We start from the raw sequence: 24,847 nt of genomic DNA on the forward strand, positions 1-24,847 counted from the left end.
CTGTCATGTCTGCATGAAAACTTAAACGTATGCATTTTCATCCAATGGAACACAATAAACATGTTGCGCATTTCTGTGATGAAAGACAGCGTGCTCATTACAGGCCAATAGATCAAACTAACAGGCCATGAAATGGCTTTGGCCTCTGGAAATCATCTGATGGCACATTGTTCTTCTTGTTGTGCGCTGGTTCGCTTTTCCGACATGGAAAATGTATAATTGGGTGTTTGTTTAACTAGGGGCACATCTGGCTTTCTCTACTTTGTGGAGAACACACTTTTTAAATACATTTGCTAGTTTACTTGCAGTAATTTGTAACAAAGTTATATTATGATATTTCATATAACATAATGCATTTCATAGCATTTTGTGGAGCAAATAAATAAATAAATAGCGAAATAAATAAATACAACTTCTAAACATATATTTGGGTATAATATTTCTTTCAATAAATGTAAATAATTTATGCAGATATTTATTATTTAGATGTTTATGATTATTTTGCTACTTTGTGAAAACAATCAAATCTATTATAAAAACATCTAAATAAATGATGAAAGTATGGTAAAAAGACTTGATGTGATACATTTTAACGTGACCTTCATGTCACCGAAAAAAAGTTGAAATCTGTTCATTTTAATAAAAATCAACCCCTTGGATATAAAAGTGCCCAAAGTTGAAGAAACACGCAATTATTGTAAGTGGTAGGGTTTTACTCAAATGATAATGAGATTCATTTGACCTCTCTGGCTGGAATCATGATTTGCAAAGAAATACATGTTCAATTATCTATAACGGCAATCACAAAAGTAGCATATTTCGCAAAAGACATGACAGACTATTTTCCTCAAAGCTACAATTACGTAAAAAAAAAAAGCCAATACCCAACTTCTCTCAAATCTCTCTCTTTCTCACTATCAATCTAATCACTGAATTGTATTTTTCATATTCAGGTTGGAAAATATTAGCAGAACAACTTGTTCACACTGAGGCAAAATTATATCGTTAAAAATAAGCATAACGACACAAAACAAAAATTGGTACACAGAAATTCGATGATATCTGTTCTCTATTACAACAAGTTAACTTAAATCAAGCCTCTTGAAATGAGGAAACAGAAAGGAATCGAAAAGACTGCTTCAACAGCAATTAATCTCATAGATATCACTCTACTATAAGGCTGAAAGCAAAGTTCAAGAGAAATCTCAAAATGTATCATGTGCCAAAATGCAGTCCACTATCACATGGCAAAGAAACCTCAGTATGATACATTTTGAAGCATCAATGCAGAGAACATGTCACTTTTCTGTACTAATTTTGTACGTATGCTCTCATAATAGGCACTGGGGACAAAATTAGTAATCAGTGTGACCATGTTAACCACTTCGGAAAACCCCATGGCCAAGTGTAGCTCGTAATAAAAGTTTGAGGGGAATGATTTGACATCAGCTCTGATTCAAGGCTACTGAATAGACTAAGCATTATAAATCCATGCCTATTTCTGTTTTGTTTAGAATATTTCTAAAGATATCCTACTATATTCATGTCTCTATATTGGTGTACATGGATTGGATTGGAAAGGAAGTTACACTTTTTCTATCCATGGGGGGAGGCGATGCTTTGAGGATCTGATCCTCAGTTGCAAATGAAAGGCCACCACATAGAGGCAAGCAAAATTCAACTGACCTAGCCCACCTGCATGTCCTTCGCACTCGGCAAAGTCCTCGTCGTCACTGGAGCATTCGGCCGAAGAGACCATATCATCCGTGGTCTATAATACGGTGAAACACACAAACAGGACAATAGACAAACAAAAGAGAGACTTGAATGCATTAGATTGCACCACCATAATGTAAAAGAACCTATTTAAATAAAGTTTCTAATATATTGTATAGGTCCAGATGCATTTTTCTGCACTGATTTTGACGTAAACATTTGTGGTGTGCATGAGCAAAAACATCCAAGAAGGCCTTCAAAAGAAGAAAAAGAATTGAACATACTGAGTTAAGAACGAAAAGAATTTCAAATTAATAAGTAAATATTTTTGTAACACTATTTTATTGGTCAAACATTATGAAGATAAAATATGGACAGTAATTTGCATTTCAACAACCTAAACAAATTAACAAAAAATAGTAAATGCACACACACACACACACACACACACACACACACACACATTGTCCATGCTTTATGGGGACATTTGATAGACATAATGATTTTTATCCTGTTTAAACTGTATATTCTATCCCTAACTCTAACCCTAAACCTACCACTCACAGAAAACTTTCTGTATTTTTAGATTAAAAAAACTTCCTTTAGTATGATTTATAAGCTGTTTTGCTCATAGGGACCAAAAAAATGTCTCCATTAGGTCAAAAATTAGGTATTACTACACTTGTGGGGACAATTGTTCCCCAAAATGTAGCCAATACCCTCCCCCTCCCCACACACACACACACTTAATTGTGTCTATATACATTAATTAAATGTATAAAAAAAATCATAAAACACTTTCCACATGGACCAAATTATACAAAGTTGGTTTTTCAAGAAATAAGTAAATATTGAAATAAGTAAATTAATAAATAATACATGGATTTAGAACAAGATGAGGGTGGAAAAATAACAGGATTTTCATTTTTGGGAGAACTATTCCCTCTGAATGGAGCTGAGAGTACCACATTCTTATTAGCAGCTGAAAGCATAATCAAATTAGCCACAATATATAATAAATGAATATGCAATGAGTCTGAGATTTAGGGAATTTTATAAATGACAGAAGTTTCCGAGGAGCTCTGCAGGAACAGATTTCACGTAAGCCTGCTCGTGAGTCAGTGTCATTATTTCCCCGTCAATAAACATTAATTCACCAGTGACAGACAGTGAATGAGTTTGCTGAGCTCATCTTGGGTGTTAATTCCAAACTTTTATTTTGAAAAACTGCTCATGTCAACCATTTATACGAGTCACCTCCATCTCGCCCTTTTGAGAGTCTGCATGGATTTCCCATCACTGTATATCACCGGTGCTGAGAGGAGAGCACCAAACACACAGCGGCACTCTGAGATTATCGGTGTGTCTCCAACGTCTGATTTATCCCCAGCGCTCTCCCTTACTCATGCCAACCGCCGTGGTGAGCTCGTTTTTCACACCCTCTGCTTGGCATGTCTTTATTAGGAGCAGATTAGAATGTGGGGCCAAATAAGTACTGTCGTAGACCAGGTTTATGAAATTTTAAATAACACAGCAATGGAGCAATGGAAAGCGCTCTCCTACGTGAAAGCGCAGGGTCATAAATATGATTGGGTTTGATGGAATAATAAAAGGTTTTCCCTCTATATTCTTGGTGGACTTTGCTGTGGGGAAAAAGAGCTTCTTCTTTTTTTCACCCAGTTTTGGTATGAAAATGGCGCAAAAATCCATTCGAATGCACATCAGGCTGGGCAGAGGTGGCGCTTCACACTGGCGGGGTGTGGAATATTGCTCCATGTGAATATAAAATTATTCATTGAATTTATATTTAGTGTGGCAAACAACTCATCTTCGTGACTGAAAGAGGAGGAGGATATCACAGATGCAGAAAGCAATGAGAAACGTAATTGACTGATTGTGGAGAAAATGTGAAATTATTTCAGGTTTCTCCCTTGAATGACAGCATTTAATCTCATAAACCGCTCCGAACAGAACCCACGGTTGATATTCGGTATGAAAACATTACTGACACAATAGCCGCCTTGAATATGTATGTCTATGAATACACGCAGACTAAAGCACAGGTACAGATCCTGGAATCAGTTAGAAGCATTGAATATCTCATAAGTCACTCTTCATATCCTCTTTCACAATAACACGAGCTCAGCGTTGATACAGGCCGAGAATGCAGTGGAGAGCTGCTGCATTATGCCATTTTATACTCCTATATTGATACTTCTGTTGGGAAGGAGAAAATGGCCTAATCCACATATTAACAATGTGAGAATGTGTTTCGGTGGAATATAAGCCTTTAACGTTCATCTGTGCTGAAGAGTCTAATCTTTTTCCCTCCCTCTCTCACGCCCCGTCTGACAGTGACGGGAACTTAATATTGAACTCCTGGAAGATTAGCTTGTTTCTCCACTCTTCTCAAAGCCGAGAGTGTAATGCTTCATGGTGTCTGACAGATAAGCAAATCCGGTTAAATCCGTTCAATTTATTTTCAGTCTTAATACATTATTTAAAGAACAATGTATTTTGGACAAATAAAAAAATGTAGAATTATCTGTTTATTGATTTTTTTTTAACATCATTCAATAAAGTTTACTTGGAGTCTGTTGCCACTAAATAATTTGCAGCAAAACGTGACCAACAGCCACCATTATAATTTCAACAACAAGGTTTGGCACCTGAACTGAATAGGTTCTTAACAATTTATAATTACTAATGAACAATTTTAAATTACGATACAAATCGTTGCAAAGCAACTTTACAGAAAATTAAGTTTCTATAATATTTAGTGGTAGCTTATCAGTGGTGACTGTCAGTTTATGTACATATGGCAGAAATGTACGGAAAAATCAATTAAAGATATAATCAAACAGACGATGAACACTATTAACAGCCATTATTATATGATACAATCAAACTTATAGCAAAGTCTGGTAGTTCTGTTTTTTATTTTGTGCATTGAATTATTAGCTTCTGAGAATCAGGATTATTATAGCTAACTAAATGTAAAACTAACACTAAAACCACAGAACACATTTCCGTAAATGAAATGAAATAACTGTTTATTGAAATAAAAAATAAAAAAACTTTTCGGCAAAACTCCAACATTTCTCATTTTCATTTAGTTGAAATTGTACTAAAATAACAAATACATACACTTTAAAAACAAACAAACAAAAACTAATAAAATAGACAAAAAAAAAAAATCTGAAAATATATTTGTGACCCTGGAGCACAAGATCAGTCTTAAGTCACACGTATATATAATTGTAGCAATAGCCAACAATACATTGTATGGGCCAAAATTATAATTTTTTCTTTTTATGCCAAAAATCATTAGGATATTAAGTAAAGATCATGTTCATTGAAGATATTTTGTAAATTTCCTACCGTAAATATATCAAAACTTAATTTTTGATTAGTAATATGCATTGCTAAGAACTTAATTTGGACAAGTTTAAATGCGATTTTCTCAATATTTAGTTTTTTTTGCACCCTCAGATTCCAGATTTTCAAATAGTTGTATCTCGGCCAAATATTGTCCTATCCTAACAAACCATACATCAATGGAACGTTGATTTATTCAGCTTTCAGATGATGTATAAATCTCAAATTCAAAAAATGTACCCTTATGACTGGTTTTGTGATCCAGGGTCACATATAAAAAAAAATCTAATTCAAAATATGAACAAAAACTATAATAGTATCTCGTATATTAGAATAACACTGCTGAGAGTGAAGAGACGTTTAGAAACCAAATGTGTCTATTTTGCATATTGTGGGAAATATGCAGAATATTAATAATTTGATTGTTTAATTTTGCAGCATAAATTATTCTGGATCCTGAAAACAAACCAGTTGAAACGACTGATTTAGTAAACACCACATTGATTTTGACTCGCAAATGATAATGAGAATGAGAGGGACATACGTTTAGTATGCTTCACTGTTGTGTACCTGGAAATAGTGCAACTGAGTCACATCTTCATAATGCATATTTTCTAAAGTTTTATATCCACTGAAAACTTGTGGAAAGACATTTCAGTTTTATCGATTGAACGATCAACTTCCACGTACGCAACAGTACGACATATTGAATGGACTCTCTCACTGCCTCACTTCTGTTCACATCAGATTAAATATGGTGTCTGCTCTAACTAAAGTCTATGGCTTGCTTACACTTCATATTGAATAATAGCTGACTACATAGCTCTACAGGATGAGAACTACATAGCGTTAGATGACAGGGCCCTTTGGACCTGTTTTTCATCTGGCCTGGTGAAATGAGCAGCTCTGCTGTGTATTAAGTTTTAGTGAGCTGTCTGCTGGCCTGCTGAGGCAAAAAGTGAAATCTGATTATTCTACCTTGACAGGTAAAGGTCATTATGGACAGGCTTGTATTTTCACCCTTGAGCTTCAATAATAGTCTGTGAATTCACAGAAATCAGAGTGGACTGACTGCAGCTAAGAGCAAAAAGAGCATGTTTGTGCAAAATAAAAGTCAGGGAAAATGAACATAATGTTAACAAATCTGAAAATGACAAAAATTTGAAAATGCATATAAAGTAAGATGTAAAATCAAATTTGAACAATTTGTTGTTAATGTAAGTTAAAAAGGTAAAAATATAAATAAATGTAAAACAGAGGCATTTTCACTAGTTTTCGCAGCATTTTGGACACCATTGTACAGTATATATACAATAGATACATTTAAAGTTGTCACTGTATATAGAGATTTCCCCTTCCTTTCTCCAACCAGGTATAGAAAGAGAGCTTAAAGCTCTGCGGTCCTGAACCTTTGATTGTTGTGGACAACAGCACTTCTGAGATAAACTCATCGTGACTGTTACCAAAGACTGGACTCCATCAAAAGCTGGCTAGTCTGCAAGAATAATAAAAAAAGTCCTAGATTGTTACAATTCCATTTCAAGTGATGTGAAATAGCTGTTCACACAGTAAGTGGCTTGAAATCAGACTGTAAAATTAAGAGAAAGACACTGATGGGAGTAACATTATTGCAACTCTTTCTGAATTCTCAAATCTAAACAATCTAAAGTCTAGTAATATAAAATAGAAAATCACATTTTTATTTTCATATTTTTCATATTTTCAATTTCACTTTATGGTTCTTATACAGTTTATGAATCTAAAATATAATATAATATAATATAAAATTCAAAATGTATTTTTTATAATTAATTTTTAATAACAGCAGTTGGGCATAGTCATTCTATAAAATTGTGCAAAGTGGCATTTCCTCCTTTTAACACTACAAATTTATTAGAAAGGGTCAAAACAGTGATGCTATTGCCAACTAAAACTATAACATGGTTTTCATTAAATGAAATATTTCAAATATAAACACTATATGAAAATCTTACACTTCAACAAAAATTCTGAAGTGTTGCCAGGTTTAATTTGAAGTACTAAACTAATTACTTAAACTAAAACATATATACAGTATATTAAAGCTAAATTAGCGTGCAGCTTAAAAGGACAGAAAAGTTCCTGTAATTGAAGAGTCACTGATATATAGCAGTATAAAAGAATGGTTCTGGCAAATGTGGCATGGCTTGGCAACTTTCAGTCCACTTCCTACACAAAGCCAGCAGTCTGATTACGTTCTTTGCCTACTTATGGCAGAAAACCCTTGCAGCTGCAGGGCGAGATGGTATTTTGGGCCTGTGACATTGTGGATGCTGGTTAGCATTCAGCTCTTTGCCTCGAGGCCTGCTCTGCCTATGCAAATCTGCTTAATCAATGCAGCATAGCAGTATAAAAGAATGGTTCTGGCAAATGTGGCATGGCTTGGCAACTTCCAGTCCACTTCCTACACAAAGCCAGCAGTCTGATTACGTTCTTTGCCTACTTATGGCAGAAAACCCTTGCAGCTGCAGGGCGAGATGGTATTTTGGGCCTGTGACATTGTGGATGCTGGTTAGCATTCAGCTCTTTGCCTCGAGGCCTGCTCTGCCTATGCAAATCTGCTTAATCAATGCAGGATATTTACCATGGCTCTGCTCAAAGATAACTGACAGCCTGGGTGAGCCGTTCCAGTGTCCTGCTGGGTACAGAAAGCAGGAGGGAACTACGGAGTGACAGAGCAGAAGAGGCCAGCATTTCAATTCAGCTGAATTCGGTTATTCCGGAAACCCTAAGGATGTTTATGAAAAGAGAAAGCTATGGTCTTTTCGGAGATGTGATTACACAGGGTCTAGTCAAAGCCTTCTAATATCAAAAATGCTCTGCATCAAAGGACAAATGAAGCATAAATGAATGCGGAAATAATTTTAAAAGCTGAAGAGAAGAGTTGGTCTAAATGCTCGCTGTCGCACACTGATGCAGACAACAAAGCTAACATCTCTATCGCTCGTGTGCATGTAATATTTCAATTGAAATTAATGAAAAAAGTGTCCTTGAAAAAATGTGGCTTAGCCGCTCTACATATTTACTATAAATAGGTGTAGCTATTGACAGACGTGTTGGGTGAAGACTTGATAGGAAGAGCTGATATCACATTATGTGGCTGTATAGCAAATTCAGCTGCGTGGAAGAATAAATGGATTCAACAGTCACCACTGACAGTAAGGACACTAAAATTGGCTTCTCTTGCCATTTGCATCTCAAAATACAGCAAAAACGTGACCACTTAAATTTAAGCTGCTGGTTTTGAATTCAATGAAAAATGCCATAAAAATGGATTTAAACACCCATGTTTTTCTCATATTTAGCAAAATGTCACAAGCAAGCTTTGAGGAGAAACTCTTTAAGAGCTAAAAGGGGTCACACGTCAAATTCATTGCACTTTTCTTCACCTTAAATTACTGTGCTGACAGTCTTGCATAAATTAGTGACTTAATACGAAGCATTTCTTGTACATTTCTGAGGTGTAAAAGCTTAATAGTCTCGGTGCTTGATGAAAAGCTTCACAAATTTAGTGCTGCTGACCCGTATACCCCCCAAATTACTTATTTCTATTGATTCATTTCGTTCATTTGGCTTGTCTCGCAGGGTGATTCAATTGAGGTCAGAGAGCAGCTTGTGAACAATACAGGACATTTCATTAATAACACTGAAATAAGCGCAGTGTGAACACAAGAACAGACTTAAATACATTAACGCTGAAAGCCTATTATCAAGTCATGTGAAGCCCAGTTTCTCTTTATCTTCACTCAGTGCTCAACAGTTAAAAACTATTATCAAATAGCTCAATGATGAAAAATTTCAGCTGATTTCCCCCCCTTTTTTTTTGGATCGAGGAGGCTGTATTTACAAAATCTGCACAAGTAAAGCAAAGTCAAAATTCACATAGCACGGGATCAGCGCATCCTCTGCCAAAAGTCTGTGCATGTAAATCCTGTAGATATAGGAGCAAGCGTGTGATTTACGCTCCAAACAGAAGCCAGATCATTTATTTCACAGGAGCCCCTCAGTCCTAATCGATTATATAGCACCAAGGAAAGTGCTGATGCTGGAATAATCTTTGAGATTTAGGAAGTTCCTCCTGTCATGTTTTTATGCCTCTTTTTGATTGAAGACGTCGGTATGGTTAACATGTTTGATGCCGAGATTTAGCGGGAATCACTGGGAACCGAGCTAACTCTGATGTCACAATCAGTTAAAACAAAAGTATTCTGAAGTAAAAAGTAATTCTGATGTCGTAATCAGTGGGAAAATAGCTATTTCTTATGTCATAATTACTGGGAACAGAATTATGACATCATAAGCAGTGGAAAAATAATTAATTTTGATGTCACAATCAGTAAAAAAAGACATTCTCATGTCATAATCAGTGCGGGAACAGAATTGATGATGTCAAAATCACTGGGAACAGAACTAACTGTGGTGTCATAATCAGTGAAAACAAAAGTATTCTGAAGTTAAAAGACATTCTGATGTCTTAAGTGGAAAAATGGCTATTTATGATGTCACAGTCAGAGGGACAAACACTAATTATAATGTAATAATTTTTGGGAAAAGAACAAATTTTGATGTCATAATCAGTGAGAAAAGACATTCTGATGTCATAATCACTTGGAATAGAATTAACTATGGTGGCATAATCAGTGGAAAAAATCTATGGTATGGTTAACATGTTTGATGCCGAGATTTAGCGGGAATCACTGGGAACCGAGCTAACTGATGTCACAATCAGTTAAAACAAAAGTATTCTGAAGTAAAAAGTAATTCTGATGTCGTAATCAGTGGGAAAATAGCTATTTCTTATGTCATAATTACTGGGAACAGAATTATGACATTATAAGCAGTGGAAAAATAATTAATTTTGATGTCACAATCAGTAAAAAAAGACATTCTCATGTCATAATCAGTGCGGGAACAGAATTGATGATGTCAAAATCACTGGGAACAGAACTAACTGTGGTGTCATAATCAGTGAAAACAAAAGTATTCTGAAGTTAAAAGACATTCTGATGTCTTAAGTGGAAAAATGGCTATTTATGATGTCACAGTCAGAGGGAAAAACACTAATTATAATGTAATAATTTTTGGGAAAAGAACACATTTTGATGTCATAATCAGTGAGAAAAGACATTCTGATGTCATAATCACTTGGAATAGAATTAACTATGGTGGCATAATCAGTGGAAAAAATCTAATTCTGTTCAGTGGGAACAGAATTGATGATGTCAAAATCACTGGGAACAGAGGTTATTAATTTGCCATAATCAGAAAAATAACTAATTATGACGCCATAATCAGCGGAGAAAGACATTACGATGTCACAATCAATGGGAAAATAATTAATGATGTCATAATCAATAGGAAAAGAACTAGTGATGTCATAATGAATGGAAACAATTATTTAATTTCTAACTAATTTCAGAATGAGTAAGAACACAGCTAATTCTGGTGAAACATTGCAAAGAAAGTCTAAGGGCCCTATCATACACCCATAGCAATGCGGCGCGAGGCGCAAGTGTTTTTGCTAGTTTCAGCCCGACGCAGTTCTCATTTTCCCGTCCTGCGCCACATTGTTTAAATAGCTAATACATTTGCGCCCATTTGTGCACCCATGTGCATGCTGGTCTAAAAACGAGGTGTGTTCAGGTGCATTGCTATTTTGAGGAACTGAAAATAGACTGCGCCATAGACCAACTCAAACCTTGTCTAAAGTCTGGCGCAATATTTTTTCTTTGTTATTTAAAGAGTGCGTTAGTAATATGCGCCAATAGGCGGGTGCACAACGCGCATACACTTTGCTTATTACTCACACAGGGACGCGCAGCAGCGCACAAACATTTTTAAAAATGAAAAATTACATTCTGCCATGTAAATAGTGAACCCACTATGGGTTCTGGCTTTTAACGGTGATGGGAGATGAGACTCTGATTGGTTTATTGCACGTTTCACCTAAACAAACACACATTACTCATTAAGAGAATAGGGACAACCCTTTTAGACCATGCGTCCTGGTGCGCCGATCGTTTTCCCGTCATTAAACTAGCAAAAGTGGATTCGGACCCGCCCTGAGTGCACCTGCGCCGTGCGACGTGCGCTTTAGACCATGCACTTAGATCGTTAAAATAGGGCCCTAATTGTTTCGTTTTAACAACATTTGAATACTGATATATATACAGTGCGTTCACAGCTCTCATGTTTAGAGCGTACATGTTGCACTTTGTTGGCTAATTGAATGGATGAGACAGTCTGATTTAGCTAACCAAACAGGTCTAATTAAATGAACTTTCCAATTAAATAATTTACAGCAGTAGGGTAGAGCAGAACGGTGAATCAGAAATAGCTTGTGTGGCAGCGTATATTCTTTCCAAATCACACCCTTGATTTGCTCGTAGGAGGTGAGGAGTTTTTCACCTACACGGGAAATACTGTAAACGTCTGTCATTGTAGCTTGACTAAAATATGTCCTGCTCTAAAAAGGTTTGCAAACAAACATGTCTAGAGAAACAAAGCATTTTATGTAGCAGAATGGGTTTAAAAATGAAATTATCTGAAGAAGAGCTGTGTCACGTCAAGAGGTTTTAGAAGTTTAGGTTAAGCTGAATCGTGGGAAATACTTGTGCGATTTATGTTTCAAATAAAATATGAACATAAATGAGAAGAAATCATTATGGTTGATTTAAAAAAATACATGGCTAATCTTTAGCCAAATCATTTATATTGTTTTAGACATTAGCATTTCATCACCAAACATGCTATACACTACCGTTTCAAAGTTTGGGATCAGTAAGAATTTATTTATTTATTTAAACATTGATAACTATAAAAAATGTTTCTTAAGCAGCAAATCAGCATATATTTCTGAAGGATCATGTGACATTGAAGACTGCAGTAACTTCAGGAATAAATTACATTTTTAAATTGATTAAACAGTTCTTTTATATTGCAATAATATTTCACAGTATCACTGTATTACTGGATTTTTTTTTTTAAGGGGGCGATCTGAAATAGATCTGAAATGCCACACAATCGTGTGATTCAAAGTGCTCCAGACATGCCTGCATTTCAAACATCTTCAAGAGGTGATCAGCAGTAATTAAGATAAAAGCTCCACTTGTTATGCAATTAAGATAAAAGAAAATATCTAGTTAGTCGCTTTAGTCACCTTAAACCTAAATGATTCAATGTCGCTTCAAAAAAGGAGGCAGACAAAAGCAGACATTAAAACAAAAGTTTGCTGACTCTGGTCCTCAGATAATCATCTCCTTTCATCCCTCCTGTGGGTTTCTCTGGTCTTCTATCATGTCTATCTCCACTTTGGCAGTACAAGGAGTGAACAGCTTGTATTACAAACTGAATCAATAAGAAGGGAGAAGATCAGGTTCAGAATGATTCAGAGAGTTCCACCTCTCTGATGACAACCATTTGACATCTTATCGCACATCGTGTTTTCTCCAAGAAAAAGGCCTGAGTGATAACAGAGGCATATCTATATGAGGAAAGGACATCGAAGGCTTAGCACAGAGAAAAAAACAAGGGAAAGAATACAATATTTCAGCAATGTATTCATTTGAAAGCTCTTTGATATGAATATGATATGATCAAGATATGATCAGATAAATAAATGTGTAAATACTATTACTTTGATATAAATATATAAAATGTAACATCAACTATTATATAACTATTATATCATACTACAATAATCTTATATAAAAATATTCAAAATATTTTCATATGAAATAAAATAGAATTCTATTAATTATTATTATTGTTATTATTATTAGTAGTATTTGGTGTATTATTTATCAGGTGTAAGCAAAGTGCATTTTCAAGATGGTATTTATCGGTTTCATTCCTTTCAATTTTTTTTGAAACCGATATAATCAAATAAATAAATATGTAAATGCTATTACTTTGATATAAACAGATAAAATGTAACATCAACTATATACAGAAAAAAAATTGATGTAGGATATACTTTGCAATTATTTGTACAATTTCCCTAGCAATTTGAGTCAAAACTACACTGAAAATATTCAAAATATTTTCATATGAAATAAAATAGAATTCTATTAATTATTATTATTGTTATTATTATTAGTAGTATTTGGTGTATTATTTATCAGGTGTAAGCAAAGTGCATTTTCAAGATGGTATTTATCGGTTTCATTCCTTTCAATTTTTTTTGAAACCGATATAATCAAATAAATAAATATGTAAATGCTATTACTTTGATATAAACAGATAAAATGTAACATCAACTATATACAGAAAAAAAATTGATGTAGGATATACTTTGCAATTATTTGTACAATTTCCCTAGCAATTTGAGTGAAAACTACACTGAATTAAACACTGAATTATACATTCAATTTTGAAGTAGAAAATCTGAAATAGTATTTTCTTGTAAACATACTACAATAATCTTAAATACATTGCCTAAACACAATATTTTGTGTTCAAGTACATTTAAAGGTATTATTCAGACATTATTTTAACATTTTAATATATTTTAAAGATTTATTCTTGTGGCTGAATGAATGTGTAAATGCCTCCTTCACTGAAGTACATCTTTCCCGCTCTTCATTTCTCTCTTTGCATCTCACCTGGCTATTGACTTTCTAAGCTCTCTTTGCTCACCACCTCTTTGCACTAGAATGGCCTGCAGCAAGGATTCACTCCAGAGCACTTCATTTTGTTTTGTACTCTTGACTCTTTTTTGTGCTGCACGGCAAACTATAATCGTCACGAGCTTACGCTGAAGCTTTCAAACAGCCACCGTTCATCTTCCTGTTTACACGGGAATGGTCCTGTGCCTTATCTTTAATCACTTTCTGGCTGAGGAGGGCAAGGTCGCATGGGACCTTATGACAAACTATCTCCCTGAGCACTCCTCTTTGTGTCCTCGCTAAAATTAGAAAGCAATATGCAGTTTGTTTCAATTATAGATTCAAATCTAAAGTGGCGTCTTTTATTATGCCGTGCCTGTTTAATTTGAAGAGGGGATGGAAATGGTCTTGGGAGATAGAGAGGTGCGTGTGGTAATGTCTGGATGATAGAGGCAGAAGACAGAGCAATGGCACAGGAACACTGAGTTCAGACGGCATGTACAAGTCTGATTTCATTAACCAGATACCTTAATATCAGAATATGAGGAATCTGTCCTCATGATAAGACATTTAAAAAAAAAATATTAATAGTAATACATTTTATTTTTACAGCACCTTCCATGCATAAAATGTGCTTTGGAGAACATATAAATAGAGAGAACAAGAAAGAAAAAAAGAAAAGAAAGTATAAAATCCAGAGATAACAATTTTAAAAAAAATATTTGAAACATATTCAAAATATTTTCATATGTAATCAAAATAACAAAATATTTACACTCTATTAATTTAAATTATGCATAATAATAATAATAATAATAATAATAATTACTATTATTATTATTAATTAATTAATTATTTATCAGGTGTAAGCAAAGTACATTTTCAAAATGAAAATTGTGTTGCTATTTATCTGTTTCATTAATTTCTTTAAAAATATAATAAAAAACTGATTTAATCAAATTAATAAATAAATATGTAAACACCAATACTTCAAAATATATATACAAATTAATAATTATTATTATTTTAATTAATTAAGAAGTAATTTAGATTCATTACAAATGTATCCAATGTAAAAAAAAGTAGATTATCAAAATTAAAATGATATAGGTATTTATCTGCTTTATCCATTTCACTAAAAATATAAAATATATATTTTAAATTAAATGTAATCAAATTAACAACAAAATATTTAAATGATATTACTTTAAATTATGCATAATCATAATAATAATAATAATAATAATAATTACTACTACTACAAATAATAATAATAATAATTCTTATTATTATTTTCAAAATTGTTTATTAGAAATTATTTACTATACAAAGTATATTTTCAAAATGAAAATGGTATGGGTATTTATTTATTTGTTTCATCCATTTCAATAAAAAAAAAATATATTTTTTATTAAATGTAATCAAATTAATAACTAAATATTAAAATACTATTACTTTAAATGAATAATAATAATAATAATAATAATAATAATAATAATAATATTACTATTTTCAAAATGATTATTTATTAGAAAAAATACAAAGTAGATTTTCAAAATGAAAATGGTATTGGTATTAATCAGTTTCATTCATTTTATTATTTATCTTAAAATGTTCTGCAATGATTGTGTACATCTACGAAAAGTGCTGCAAAAAGTGCTTCAAAACATTTCTGACCAAATCACTTCTGTGATTGGTGCAGTAAAGAGGAGAATCTTTGTTGAGATGCAGCCTAAATGCCACAGCTATTGTTATGCAAACTTGTCCGTTCCCAGTAGCGTCCCTTGTTTGTTACTTTTATTTGGTATCACGCCTCAAGAGGAAATAAATTGGAGTAAAGTGAAACTTGATTCACATTTCAATACACTACCGTGGCCAGGAGATTGGACTCGCATCATATACCCAAGGAGTCCCTTGATACGGCTCCCATAGCTTTGGCCCTTTTAACTACGGCTGCCGCGCATTTCAATAAATCAAGGCCGCCGTCTCTTAGGGATATAGTGGCGTCTGCCCACGCGTAATATCCTGATCCCACGTGGCTCGTCAGCACCTTCTGAAACGTATCAGTCCTCTGCACCACAGCCGTCTGTCGGCCGCCTCCAACCTCCATATAATTGGATTCTAAACACAACTCTGGAGAAATATTAGTTTTTATTGTGGTAGTGCAGCAACTCCCGTTGCTGACAGTATTTTTTCTGTCTCAGTGGATTGTGCGGTTAACCCCTGAACTCTCTGCCAGCTCTCATGCAGAAGAAAGTGTACAACTTTTAGTTTATGCTAGACGTACTGTACCTTAGCACTTAGTTTTTGTGTTTTCTAAATGCAGACTGTTATGCATACACGGTGAAAGTCAGCATATGCATTTTTGTTTAAACTTTTTCCATTTCAATGGAAGCTAAATTCTGTTCGGTTACGTGATAAATAGAAGCTGCAGTCCAAAACTGCCAAGCCTCGGTTAACTCTACACTTCATTCATGAGGAAGCAATTAATATGCAAAAATATCCATTAGTTGTTCCCATTGTGGACAATTATGAGGGTCCCAGTGCGGTAGCTTAATTAAATCCACAAAAATCATGTTGTTTCCATGAGGTACATCACAACGTTGCAGTAATTTGTTTGTTTCTCGACATATCCTCCCAGTAACAACACAGCAAGAGATGCTAGCTGCTGTGCACAGCAGATGCATGGTGACAGATAACAATCCCTGGAATTGGCCACATACGTGTCTTACATAGATTCAGTGTTTTACAACTTAAAAACAGGAGCGTAAATACTTACAGGGCCGGATTTATGCATAGGCATTCTCGTCCAGGGGGGCCCAAACACAATGAAGAGATATACTATTTTTGTTATACTGTTGGCTATCTACAACAGTAAAAGAACCAAAACCCCAGAAGACATTGACCAAATAAATATAACAAACAATAGGGTAAAAAATGACAAACTATTTCCATGTCTTCCACCTTTTTATGTAGGCTACGGAAATCACACTTTCATTCTCCCAGTCTCTCTCACAGACGCACACACAGTACAGACGCACTCGCGCACAAACGCGGAGATGTGAACAGAAACTTCTTGTCAGTGCTGCCCCGCGAATTTATCAATAAAATAGTTTCGCAGCTGAAAAGCTACATGACATTTCTCAGTAGCAAGGTTCTTGAAGCAGTTTAACTTAAAGATTCGCTTTTAGTAGACACTGCTGCTGAACACTGCTGAGAGACACACAGACACAAGTATTCACATGCGCTTAATCTCTCTCTCTCCCTCTTTCGCTCTCTCTCTCTCTCTAGTAACCGCATTAGACCGCATTAATAACTGCATTAGCCTGCATATCAATGGCTCAAGCCTCTGTTATTAGCTCTAAAATTACATTTTGGAATTTGCAAAGGAAGGTTTGGGATGAGGTGCATAAAAAATTAGTTTAACACACGAGATTTCAGGACAGAAACATGTCAAATGTCTTGAAACAAATCATCTGAACAATGTCTTGATGTGTGGTTGTGACTCCAGGCCGTTAAAATTATTAGAGAATTAATGCACTCCCGAAGTGGTTATTATGTGGCCACATCGCCGTGCCTATTAATGGAATGGTCTTTCTCAGTTCTCAAACAAATGTGGCCAAGTGTAAATGGAAACGTTTTAACAAATCAGACTGATATCTGATCAGCGAAAACGCATGAAATGACCAGGTGTAAACAGGCCCATTAAGAACTACATTAGATTTTTATTGACTGAAAGCAAGCGCTTATTGCGATAGAAAACACTGTAACGGTTTCCACTGATTAGAAATATTTTTGTTTGCTTGGGTGGTAATATTAGGCCTAACATATTAATAGTGAAGGGGGGCCCAACATTTAGTTTTGCCTATGTCATGAAAAGAGGTAAATCCGGGCCTGAATACTTATCAAGACCAGCCATCTGCATTCGCTGCACTAAATAAGAATTTGCGCATTCAGTGGTCATTAATCTCTAAATCACATTAAACAGTCTTTTAAATCGTTAAATTGCATTAGAGGGATAGTTCACATCAAAATAAAAATCCTGTCATAATTTACTCACATTCATGTTGTTCCAAACCTGTATGACTCTTTCTTTCAATAAATGTTGACTGGAGCACCATAAAATATCATTCAAATATTATAAAAGCAGTCTGTATGACTCATGGGATTAGACCAAAACCTATAAAGCCAAAAAATGGTTTGTCTGACAAACAAATTGATATTTAAACCATATTTCACTGATAATTTTCACCTCCGGTGGGCTTTTAACCCCTGAAACCATATCACTGAGCCAGCGAGTTGAACTTGGAAACCGGATCAGTAACAAATGATTCACACTGGTTTTGTAAACTGGATCCATTGAAAAGAACTGAATCAAAAGAATGATTTGTTCACAAATCAGACATCACCACTGTACATTTTATATTATTTGAGTGAAAAAAGACTCACATTTTAGCCTGCTCTTCACAGAAAGCATTCAATTGAATAAAAATATACATAGCACCATAAAAGTATCAAATGGTGCTAAGTAACTTTTATGGAGCTTTTTTGTCATTTGTGAGCTTAACAGCACCAGTCCTAATTCATTTTCATGACATTGAAAAGAGTATTCAGGATATATTACAAAGAAATTATTCTTGTGTGTTCCACACAAGAAAGAAAGTCATTGAAGCTAGGAGCTAGAGAACTTTAAAATATTAAAATAGCAAGTCCATTTTAAAAATTGCTTTAAATGCATCTGATGTGTCCTATTCAGTCGCTTAATCATTAACCTTCACAACATCTTTACAACAGGTACATCATGAAGTCCTGTCTTACTCCATTATTCTCTTACACACAGTTAAGCTGAAACATTAATAAAATAAACACTACCGTAATATGCATTATCCATCCTAATGCCCAGCGCATTAAATCATTCTGTCTGTGATCCTGTTTAAAGCAAATAGAGCACTTATGACAACATGGCTGAAAGTGGGCTAATTCGAAGAGAAAATCCTTTGCTGTGTCTCACTAAGGGTTTGATCCCCTCTGGCACACGGTTCTTTAATGTACTACATTTCAGCAGTGCGGCAAAGGAAAAGGATTTGATGATTTTGGGATGGAACGACCATAAACGCCCAAAATCCCTCCTATTAGAGGCCAAAGGACATATGAGACCAAACGTAGTCCCTCAGCTTTCCTCAGACATGAAATGAAATCGCTGCCCTGGAATACATATCATCATCCCACCCCTCTGATATGAAAATGTGTGCAGCTCAATTAACCTACCTTACATCAATGATTCAGACGCCCAGGGGAAAACACACCCCTCATGTGTGAGGTTTACCATCAATCCAGCCTGGCGAATAATCTCAGATTCATTAATGAAATAAAGATAGATCTTGAGGTAAAGAAAAAGTAAATTTTACAAACTTCTTCCATGTTAAATCTGACTACCTAAGAACCTAGGGATTATTCTGAACATTATCAGATATTCAATTCCCTAATTTTCTTTCCTCCTTTTGAAAAAAAAACAGATGTTTTGGGCTTCTAATTTTATAAAGCTAACGGTCTCATCATGCTGCGTAGTTCTTCTGTCAGCATAAGCCAAGAAATCACATTTAGCTACATCTTTTCTGTTTCTGCACCTTTCCTAAACATGATTAAAACAAGAAAAACCCTTCCTTGTGATCTGTCTCTCAAGACTTCTCTTCCAGACGGATTTCTTTGAAGAACAGCAGAGCGTACTTCAGCAAACCTCGAAAGAGTTCTACGCTGAGATCCGCACAAGCCTGGCTTCTTTACGTCTCCACAGTCCTGGTCTTAATTAAGCCGAATAAACCGCGCAGACCTTGTTCCAGATCGACGCAAATGCAAATGGCTTAAAAATAGATCTCTCGTCCCAACACAATACATACAGGGGATTGCAGTTTACAATTATATTCCTTCCCCAACTGTAACAGACCACTTGTTTACTGATCCTGTTTGCACAAATTAAGATGAGAAAGCAAACATGACCAGCAGCCTGTTGACCTACTAGACTGATCGGAATTAATGAGAATCCTCCTGCCAATTCCACTCAAGTACCTACAATCCTCCATTCATCCTCATGATTGTGTGCGAGGCCTGTATTTGCTCTTAATTCTCATTTCAAACTCATCACTCGACATCTTACCGCCAATTTTCTGTTAATATAAATAACATTTTGATGATTTGTTATTGGCCGGATGATGTTTTTAGCTATTTTGTCATCACAGTTACAAAGGAAAATGAAAATGTCAAAAAAAAAAAAACGGAAAACGCTATTCATTCCAACGTTAGCCTTAACAGAGTAATAGTGACTAAAATGAACGCCTGAATCTAAAGATGGGCCAATAAGCGTAGGACGAGGATTTGAAAAATGAATACATAAATAAACACGTTAGAAACAACTGTGGGTGTATTATTATCTATTTCCAAAAGCTTAATTCCAGTCAAGTGACGCCAACCAAATGACTCACTCTAATACCATCACACATCTTTTACCCTTTCGTACGCAACATGTGACTGTGACTGGTTCATTAGATCAGATAAGAATCTATGGCTGTGTTTTCTCGAACATCTATTAGCCTCATAAACCAAACAAGACCAACAGCAGTGCTGTTTTCCAGAGTGCATCACAGAGAATTGTTTTATTCTCAAGCGTGGCTCTGCTCCAAGCAGACGCATGCTCTCTCGTTACCGCAGCGTTTGCATGCGTTTTGCCTGTTTGTGCTCAGATTGTAATGCGGCCTGATGCTTCGCTGAGCATCTACGGTTTCCAGCTAAAGTCAGACATGGTCAACTTCAGCTTTAATGCAAGTGGAAATTTCCATCTCCGTGGTGCGCTGTGCACTGGGATGCCACATTTAGCACTGTTAGATATGCTGACATCCTGCCAATAACGCCAAAAATATTAGGTCGAGTCTCCATGTCAAGAATATTAGATCCAACCCCAGACAACACCGGAAAATATCCCCTTTTGTGCTGGTACCCAAAACCCATCAACATAATTTTGTCTGGTACCAAAATAAGTGTTTTAGTACATTTCGTCTTGTATCAACAGTCTTCTATCAGCCCAAAATGAAGATAGAGGACACCAGGGAAGAGCAGAAATCAGAAACAAAGGTTGAATGAGCAGAGAATAATATTAGTTCTGTCAGGACCACTATCGTCAAAATAACTGACACTTAGCATACAGTTTGGATTGGTGGTATGGTTCTGTTCTGGGTAAATGCTGGGTAAAAAGCAGCAATAACCCCCTTAAGGTTAACAGAACAGAACTAAAATGTAGCATCATTACTGTTATCATTAATGTTCTTAATGACATTTTAGTGTAACAACGTTATTCAAGATAAAAGGAGTCTGTTTCAGGAAACAAGGAATATCAGAAAGCCAAGTCCTGACTGTGATGAAAGGAGGAGCTGGGGATGGAGGAGGGTAATTTGCTCCTAAGCAAGTAATAAAGCTGCTGAATAATACTGGATAGACCTTAGGAAAGATGTGACAGGCATTGTATTGCTATAGGTAGATGTGGATCAGCTGAGAGTCAGCAGATGCAAGCTTTACTCACGTGACCTGCCAGAACTAACGCTACGCTTGATTTGTGTCTGTTTCACTGCTCAGTCAAACTTTGTCTGACCAGCACAAATCCACCAAGTGTTTTAATACTAAAGCAAAAGCAATGGAAAATTACTGCTTCAAAACACTGTCCTATGATGTAAAAAAAAACTTGAAATGAACCTTGAAAGACATCTCTAATCTCTTACTCATGAAGACAAATATCCCTTGAAACCACACAGCCATAGGATTGAACAACAATGAAAAAATAATATAAAATAACTGATCCATGTATGAATCAGTGAAACGATTATATAAACCCATTCAAAATACTTATTTGATGCTGTTCACTTTATTTAAACAATTCAAACAAATAACAGTTTTCTTGTTTAAACAAGATTGCATCATGCAACTGATTTGAAAAGTTATTCTTTGGCTTAACGTTGTTTTCATTTTGAAAGAAGATGTTTCAATCAAGTAGCTCAAAATTATACACTTCCCATCATGCATTGCACAGGGCTAGACAGAGAGAGTAAATGTTAAAATAAAGTGTTAAATAAATAGCGAGACTTGTTAATGTTTAATGTACTATTAAGTTGGTATTATAGCAAAATATTTTCTGTTATGTTGGTGTTTTTGGGTGAGTTACCATTGTGATGAACTGTCTAGCATATGCTTGGGTTGTGAACCTTTTTACAAGAATTCAAGTTGCCTTAATAAAAATATCAACTCCACTGGTAGTGCTAAAGATAATCAGCAGCATCTTCATACTGCCAACATCTAACATCATATGTGTAAAAAAAAGTTATATTTAGCTTGCTAGTATGTTATTATAAGTGTTTGGCTGAACTTGATTAAATCATGAACAGTGATTCCAGTCTACTCAAATACTAATTAACAAAAGCGAATGATTTGATTCAATTATTTCCAAATAATTTGATCCAAGTGTGTGGAACCATTGGCCATGATAGAATCAAGAGTTTTTGTTTTATTATTATTTTTTGGATGGTTAAATTATTATTATAAATGGTTATATGATTAATTGGAATAAGTAAATGATTAAATTATAAATGATTCTAAATGAATGAACATTTTAACATTTTCTATTAATTATGATGCAATTAACAATTCATTTTCCACAAATTTAATTACTTAACCAAAATGATGCATTTCGAATTCAACAAATGATTCGACTAGGAAGAACACATTTGTAGTGCCATTTCTCCTATCATTAGTCAGTCGCAAAGTTTCTTCATGCAGTCAACTGTGGGGGCTTCATGATTACAAATGTCTCTTGCCAAAATGTGTCTCAGACACAGAGGAGACTGATGGCTTTAATATCACTTCCACCAGCTCAATTTGTACCAGGATGCCTATGAAATGGCCAGTCTAATCTCATTTCGCCAAACCACAGTGTTTTATTGGCTCCCGGTCAAACTTTATGTGGGCAGCACTCTGTTTGGTTGTCAAGAGTGTGCGAATGAAGCTTTGTTCGCCTACTCTCGTGTCTTTATCTAAAGGACGTGGAGAATTATAAACAATTCTCTTCGGTTATGAAAACAAAAATGTGTCAGAGAGGCTCTCAACTTTAATAAAATTAAGTCGTGGACACCGCTTGTGCTCGCGTTAACTGGAGCAAGCTATTTGCATACTGTTGGAAAATCATTCAGATGCACCTGGTTGAGTGACTTCTCCTAAATGAAGCAAAAGTCTCTGTTTTGCATATTTAGAATTTGACCTCCCACGCAGACACAATGATTTGTTGTTGTAATGTGTTTACCCTGTCCACATATGTGACATACATAACCTGGGCATGGTCCAATCATTGTTTCTGATTTCAATACCACAGTTAAATTTGTATCTGCAAACTCAAAGCTGAAGAAATAGGTCTAAGCTTGACAAATAAGCTCACTGGAAATCATTGGACCAAACTGAGAGCGTAATAAATTAAGGAGAACGTTGTCAGCAGCACTGAGACGTTCTGCTGAATGGAAGGTGTAGCTGTGCAGAAAACCACCCAAAAATCCATTCCGGAGATTTATTTTCCATGTTGTGTTGCAGGAAATTTGTGTCCTCATTTATTTGAATTGTAAATCTGGGCCAGACGTTATTTGTGGTGTAGTTCCCAAATCAGAAATGATGAGGAGATGTAGGCTACATATGCGAAAACACATGCCATTCGCATAAACACAGCATTATGTTAAAATCGTGTCTGAAAAATTTGTCTGACCAGCTAGCAAGTCTTAGACCAATTTATGCTAAAACTTAATTACAAGGTCATCATAAGGTCCATTCACTATAAGCATAATAATAAAAAAAAAATAAAAAAATTTGAATAGGAGAAAAATGTAAAATTAGAATATTAGAAAAAAAGAATAGGAGTATAAAATATACAATTATGCAGAAATTAACAATTGATCTTCTACAAATTCAATTACTTAATCACTAATTAGATCAATAGTTTTTATGCAAAAAAGTTATAGTCAGTCTTAAGACTTTTTCACACAAAGGACTTTAACTATAATGATTATGATAAAGATAGTTTTAAACATGTTATGAGAACAGGGAAGTTCACACCACAACTATAAATTGATAAACAACACAAGTATAAGCTATAACCCTGATAAACAATAAAAACTTTGACAGCCAATCAGAATCTACTCAACTTTAAAAAGTTTGAGCACTTAAACTAGCAGGCGACATAATTCGTCCGTTGATGTAACACGATATTTTATAAGACAGAAAACAAAAACAGCACTAGATGAGGCGAGTATTTGCCTACAGCCCATTGTAGGAAACAAAACAGCAAAAATAGCAAATATGTGCTATTATTTGTCAAGCACAATGCAGTAAAAACTTAATTGCAAATGCAGCTTGTGAACAACAATTTATATGAATTTATATTAAAAAAGATTATGGCAGGCATGTGCCCCAGTATTGATGAAATGTCAGAAAAGCAGCTGGACACTAATATCTTTATTTTTATAGTTCACTTTATAGTTAGCGTTCTTGAAGTTCTTGAACAGCCTTCAGATGACTAACTTATATTACTAGTCTCAGCAGTTCCCACTGATGTCTTCATTTGAATTCGTGCTTGTGTGTCTGGGGTCATACCTGTATTGTAGGTGGAGTGCGGTGTTTTCTCGTGGTGGTGGTGGACATGGTGGTGGTGGTCTCGATAAAGGTGGTGGACATCTCCGGGGGGAGGGCCGTGGATCTGGCTGAACCTGCGGAGGGAACCTCCCCCACCAGGCGGACGCTGCCATTGATTTTGATGTTAGGGTTACCCTGAGCAGCCATGTTGAGCACTTTAAGGCCGTTGTAGTAGAGTCCGGAGAGTTGGCCCTGAAATGGCCTCTTGCGGTCTGAACCACCAATTCTTATCGTGGCCTGGGTGTTGAATATCGTTAACTGCCGCCCTGAGGATGCAAGAAAGATCCAGAACATTTCATGTTTATGGGTCAGTATAAGAGCACAAAATATCTTGTTCGGCAACAAGATTCATGTCTCTTTTAGGCACTTAACCTACACAACCAAAGTACAATGACTTA

At 35.2% G+C, this 24,847-nt stretch overlaps 1 protein-coding gene across 2 annotated transcripts in view; it reads right to left on the reverse strand.

Annotated features, from left to right (window-relative positions):
• Nucleotides 1–24,847, reverse strand: part of nrxn3a (neurexin 3a) — a 316,731-nt gene that overhangs the window by 9,950 nt on the left and 281,934 nt on the right. For both annotated transcript variants that reach the window (XM_016269700.1, XM_016269699.1), the window contains 2 exons: nt 24,411–24,715; nt 1,687–1,771 (listed from right to left, as the gene is read on the reverse strand). In XM_016269700.1, the coding sequence (XP_016125186.1) occupies nt 1,687–1,771; nt 24,411–24,715 (390 nt within the window). The remainder of the gene's footprint in view (nt 1–1,686; nt 1,772–24,410; nt 24,716–24,847) is intronic.

This window comes from Sinocyclocheilus grahami, unplaced genomic scaffold (assembly GCF_001515645.1).
Source record: "Sinocyclocheilus grahami isolate Dianchi unplaced genomic scaffold, SAMN03320097.WGS_v1.1 scaffold54.1, whole genome shotgun sequence".
NCBI classification, from domain to species: Eukaryota; Metazoa; Chordata; class Actinopteri; order Cypriniformes; family Cyprinidae; genus Sinocyclocheilus; species Sinocyclocheilus grahami.